Below are 4,453 nucleotides of genomic sequence, written 5' to 3'. Positions count from 1 at the left end.
AATCAAACAGTAGCTGGAGTGTCTGTAGACTCTAATATACAGTCTATAAGGTATATTCATCAGTAGAAAAATGAATATATTATCCTAAATAATATTTACAATATAATTTAAGCATGTAATGAATGTTTAAAGCCCCAAGACCTACTGTTTGAATCTAGTAAGGGATTGACTTTGATACACAAAGTTTTGTTACATGACAGGCAAAAGCAAATGATTTATTTTCCTTTTCCAACTAAGAGCCTTTTGAGAGAGCATGTTTATTTCAGGAAGCCTTAAAATTGTTGGTAATTATTAGATGTACTCAGACAGCATTGTACTTAAGACACAGAAGAAAATGTCATTAAGTTGAGCTAGGGAGCTGGTGTTCTCATCCAAGGTCCTTATTAGTGATCAAGTCATGATTGTTTTTTGTTTCTCTTTGTATGATTTTCATTTCAAGCCTACCCTGCTTTTTTCGTTTTTCGTCCAGAAAAGAAAGAGACGTACAACATGAGTACTAAAAATAAACACATTTACTGCGGCTATCAGGACATACAAGTTCACAGTACAATGTCTGTGGTATTGTGCTTGCGACCCAAAACATATATGCCTTTGTTTTCTCTAAGGAGGGACGTGGGTTCAGATAGCAGCAAGGAGAGAAAGACAGGATAAAAGGGAGTTCATCCTCCACGATCATGTGAAAGTGCATTGTAGTTTTCACCGTTACACCATATTACACACTCTCCTTGCATCCCTTGGTGTTCACAGTAACCCTTTGCACAAGGAGTAGAAAATACAATGCAAAATAAAAGAGGGAAGGAGTACAAAAGGTAGGATGGAAGACAAGGTAAAAAGGTTCAACACTGAGAACAAAATATTTACATTTTAATAGACAGCTAGAAGCAAATACAAGCTAGTAATAACTAGTGTTTTGCTTGCGTCCATTGCCATGGGTTTGGGAGGCAGAGGGAGAGAGGGAAGATTAAATGAGAGAGAGGAGAAGTCAGGAGTGGACTATCGTAGGTGGATGAAAGGAAAGGGGAACAGGGTATGTGAAGGTCTTTTTCTCGTCTTCTCATTTCAAGAATATATAGTTTAAACAGTATCATATAATAATAATATAAAAAAAGAACATTGTTATGCTTTCCGTCCACTTAGTGGAGTCAAGCATGAGGTAGATAGACGAGAGGGCATTAGGGGGCTTGCTGGCCGTCTTATCATGGCGTGCCGAGCTGAGATGGAGAGAAGGCAGGGCGGATGGGACCAGACAGAGGAGAGGTACAGGCAGGCAAGGAAGGCAGGAGGCAGCAGGATTAAATGATGCCGTATTTGGCCAAGTCGCTGAGCTCCATGTCGCCGAAGGCTTCCCATGGGCACACCACTGTGATGTCTGTGCCAAGACCCTCCATGCCGGGGATATCGTCACCAAAGCTGGAAAATAGAATATAGAGAGGTAAGTGGCGCAGGTCCTGGTATAAGACCTGATTTGATTGTTTGCATTTAATATATACAAATAAGTATAATATAAATGGAGTTTTACCCCTTTTGGCCTGGCTTGGGGGCCTTGCTCTTGAATGTGCGGGTCTGCCGCTGCTTGAACTTGGGTGGTCCCTTCTTGGGTGTGGTTGGCCCAGTCGCTCCACCAGGGGCCAGGGCGCTTCCTGCTGGGGGGCTGGCGTTCATTTCTGCTGAAGGTGACTAAAAGACAGAGTTTTTGAAAAAGTGTAATGGCACATGCTAATCCTGAGATCGCGGCTTCCTCTGGCGCCTTCTGTTATGTCCTCTGCCCCACTCTCTGTTAATCCTGTTTACTTCCAGCTCTCAATGCCAATCAGTGGAGATTGTGCAGATTAGGTTAAACAGCCAGATTAGCTCTAATCCCACTCCAATCCGCAGCTGACAAATTGCCCTTCTTGAACAACAGGGATGCCATTTGCAATTGGAAAGCAACCTCTATTCGTAACCTCAAACTGTTACATTTGCTCTTTATCTTATGCAGCCAATCGACTGCTGATGTTTGGTAGTTTACATGCCAAACTTTAAGATTACTAAATGATGAACTATTAGAGTCACATCATCAGTGAATATCTAAGTTTGACACAGATCTCTTGCTAACCTTGTAAGGCTTCATCAACCAGTGAGCATGAAAACATGTCACAGTGTTGTTTTCTGTGTTCTTGAATACATCCCTGTTTGTCCTCACCTCAAACCTGAAACAGTATCCTGCCTAAACTCTACTTCTCAACCCCTACCCTCCTTCCTCTGACTGCTGACAGGTGAAATCCTGTTAGGGCACTTTGACAGAGGTGGAATACACCCTGGTTTGGCATGTTATGTAATTCAAACGTACATCAGAAACGGCAGATCTATCTGCCTGTGCGTGGGGTGTCTGCAATCATGTGTAGAGATCTGTGAAGCTGGCCAACATGTTATCAGCCAACTGTTGCTGTCATCGACGCCCCTAAAGTCAATCCTCTTTACACACACCTGTTCTCCTCTCTATTCATTGCCTTTTAAGAGTAAGTTTTTTGTTTTGTTTTTTAACACTTGCATTTCTGAACGTCACCTTCATTTGTAGTTCAACCTACAATTTCCGTCATGTTTGTATCCACTCTGTAGCAATTTAAATTGAAACATCATACCACTTTGCTAGCACAGGTTAAGTAGAACATTTCACAGTTTTCAGTCATTCTTCTTGTCTTCTTTTTCACTTGTGTGCAAACTTCTTTCTCTTGTCATTCAGTCATTCAAGCTGTTCCTAGTATCACTTTACAGTTTTATCTAGCAATTCACACATGCATATCTGCATTAACACCATCCTTATCATCAAAGTCATCCCCATCTGAATTTTTGCCTTCACTCCTCTCTACTAGTTTATTGTGGATATGACTCATTTTATCTAAAACCAGCCCACAGGCAGTTACAATTACCAATTCAGTGCCATGGAAACATTATACACACTGTAGAAGCAGCAGCTGTTCTAATTAAGGTGCGCTTTGACCTTAACTTTGAATAATGTCATTAGTAAATCAACAAGCTTGTTGCAGCAGTAGAGTTTGTTCTCACCTGTTGTCACAGATGTCCAAAGAGGCCACCACTGATCTCTGCTCAAAGATGCTTCTTTCTTCTTCTTGAGTTCGTGAAGTGCGTTGCCTGTGTTGTGCTTTTATATCTTCATCTCTAATCCCTGCAGCCTCCTCTTTCCAGTCACATGGTCACCGGGAAAGGTCAGGCCAAACTTCTCCACCAGGCCAGCATCTTCTCTCCTCCTCCCCTCCCTGACTCTCAATGTTCTTGTTCCCATTACTCCACATGCCCCTGCCCCTCCTCCACCTGCCTCTGGGAGGGAGGCGTTGCACCCTGCTGGGTAGACTGTGTCAAAGATCAATCTGGAAGGATTTGATCAGGCTTATCCCTTTAAACCTCAGCACGCCTGCCTTTAGCTTTCCAGTGAGGAGACAACCTGCTGGTCATGTTTCAGGTTCATGTGAGATGCTGGGTTTTTTTTCACATGTGGGATGTTGTTTTCTGTTGAGCCTGTGGAGCCACCAGGGAACAAAAGTCAAGTCTTATTTGACTGGGTAGGAGCTTGTACATGTAAACAATATTTCAAACATCCCTTGAGAAACAACATTTATAACTTGAAAGAAGAAAGTTTCTTGTCAATTTGATGAAAACAAAAATATCAATACAAGAAGCTTCTTCTTTCTGTAGTAGAAGGTACGCATTTGGAAGGTGAGTCAGAGGACATTTTAAGTACTTTACCACCTTAATCAGGTTTTCTGAAGAACCAAGCTGCTGGAAATCTCTAGATGTTTAAGCGTCACCTATACCGAAAAGTATAGGTGAACTCGCTCTTGTACCATCAACTACACATGACATGTCTCATGGGATAAAAGGTATCAGGAAGGTACAAGGAATCACATTCAGCTTCTCATTTTCCAAGTATTTTTTCCAAATTACAGTTAATTACATGCCTATTTGTGTCTGAGCTTCAGTGTGGGAGGGACAACGGTACAGTATTTAAAGAACAAAATGGGTGCCTCGCCTGATCAGTACTTGTTATCATTGTCATCATTCCAATGATATGCTATGTGAGGGAAAACATTTTGCCTTGATTATTTGGCCTCTGTGTGTGGAAACCAAGGGAGGATCCCGGATTAGCATGTTTGGAAGCAGAACAAATACTGAGAAAGGGCCATGACATAACCACAGCGCACTGATGGGAAGTTATGTAACAAGAGGTTCTTGGTGGTGGTGTTGGTTCCTCTGTTCATTCTTTTGTCCTTCATTTCTTTCATTCACGCATTGATTTCTTTCACCTTTCTTAGCTTGTATTCAATCTTGAATTCTTATCTTAAATATTTTTTGTTTTGAAGAGAGACAAATTTAACATCAGTCTTCAGACATACTGTGCATGACACTGCTGCTAAAGGATGGAGAAAAAAAGATGAACAGATGAGTCTTCAGCTAC

General features: G+C 41.6%; 1 protein-coding gene across 1 annotated transcript; it reads right to left on the bottom strand.

The window, feature by feature from the left end:
- Positions 1-494: 494 nt before the first annotated feature.
- Positions 495-3,196, bottom strand: LOC119884030 (retinal cone rhodopsin-sensitive cGMP 3',5'-cyclic phosphodiesterase subunit gamma-like). Its single transcript, XM_038694508.1, has 3 exons — positions 3,046-3,196; positions 1,520-1,677; positions 495-1,410 (listed from the first exon to the last, which is right to left on the bottom strand). Exons 2-3 carry the CDS (start codon positions 1,660-1,662, stop codon positions 1,293-1,295), a joined length of 261 nt encoding a protein of 86 aa, XP_038550436.1. The 5' UTR covers positions 1,663-1,677; positions 3,046-3,196; the 3' UTR covers positions 495-1,292.
- Between the last annotated feature and the right edge of the window lie 1,257 nt (positions 3,197-4,453).

The sequence above is a fragment of the Micropterus salmoides genome, unplaced genomic scaffold, assembly GCF_014851395.1.
Source record: "Micropterus salmoides isolate LMB-PRFRI ecotype aquatic unplaced genomic scaffold, ASM1485139v1 Ms_hic_scaffold_10, whole genome shotgun sequence".
Lineage (NCBI taxonomy): Eukaryota > Metazoa > Chordata > Actinopteri > Centrarchiformes > Centrarchidae > Micropterus > Micropterus salmoides.
Note: the sequence above shows the minus strand (reverse complement) of the source record. Positions and strands in the feature narration are given on the sequence as shown.

What these genes read in the sequence shown, in the direction of transcription:
- LOC119884030 (XM_038694508.1), bottom strand. Translation starts at nt 1,662, where the DNA reads ATGAACGCCAGCCCCCCAGCAGGAAGCGCCCTGGCCCCTGGTGGAGCG. An exon ending in CCCAAGCCAGGCCAAAAGGG is followed by an intron (nt 1,411 to 1,519) that starts GTAAAACTCCAT and finishes TCTATTTTCCAG; the next exon opens with CTTTGGTGACGATATCCCCG.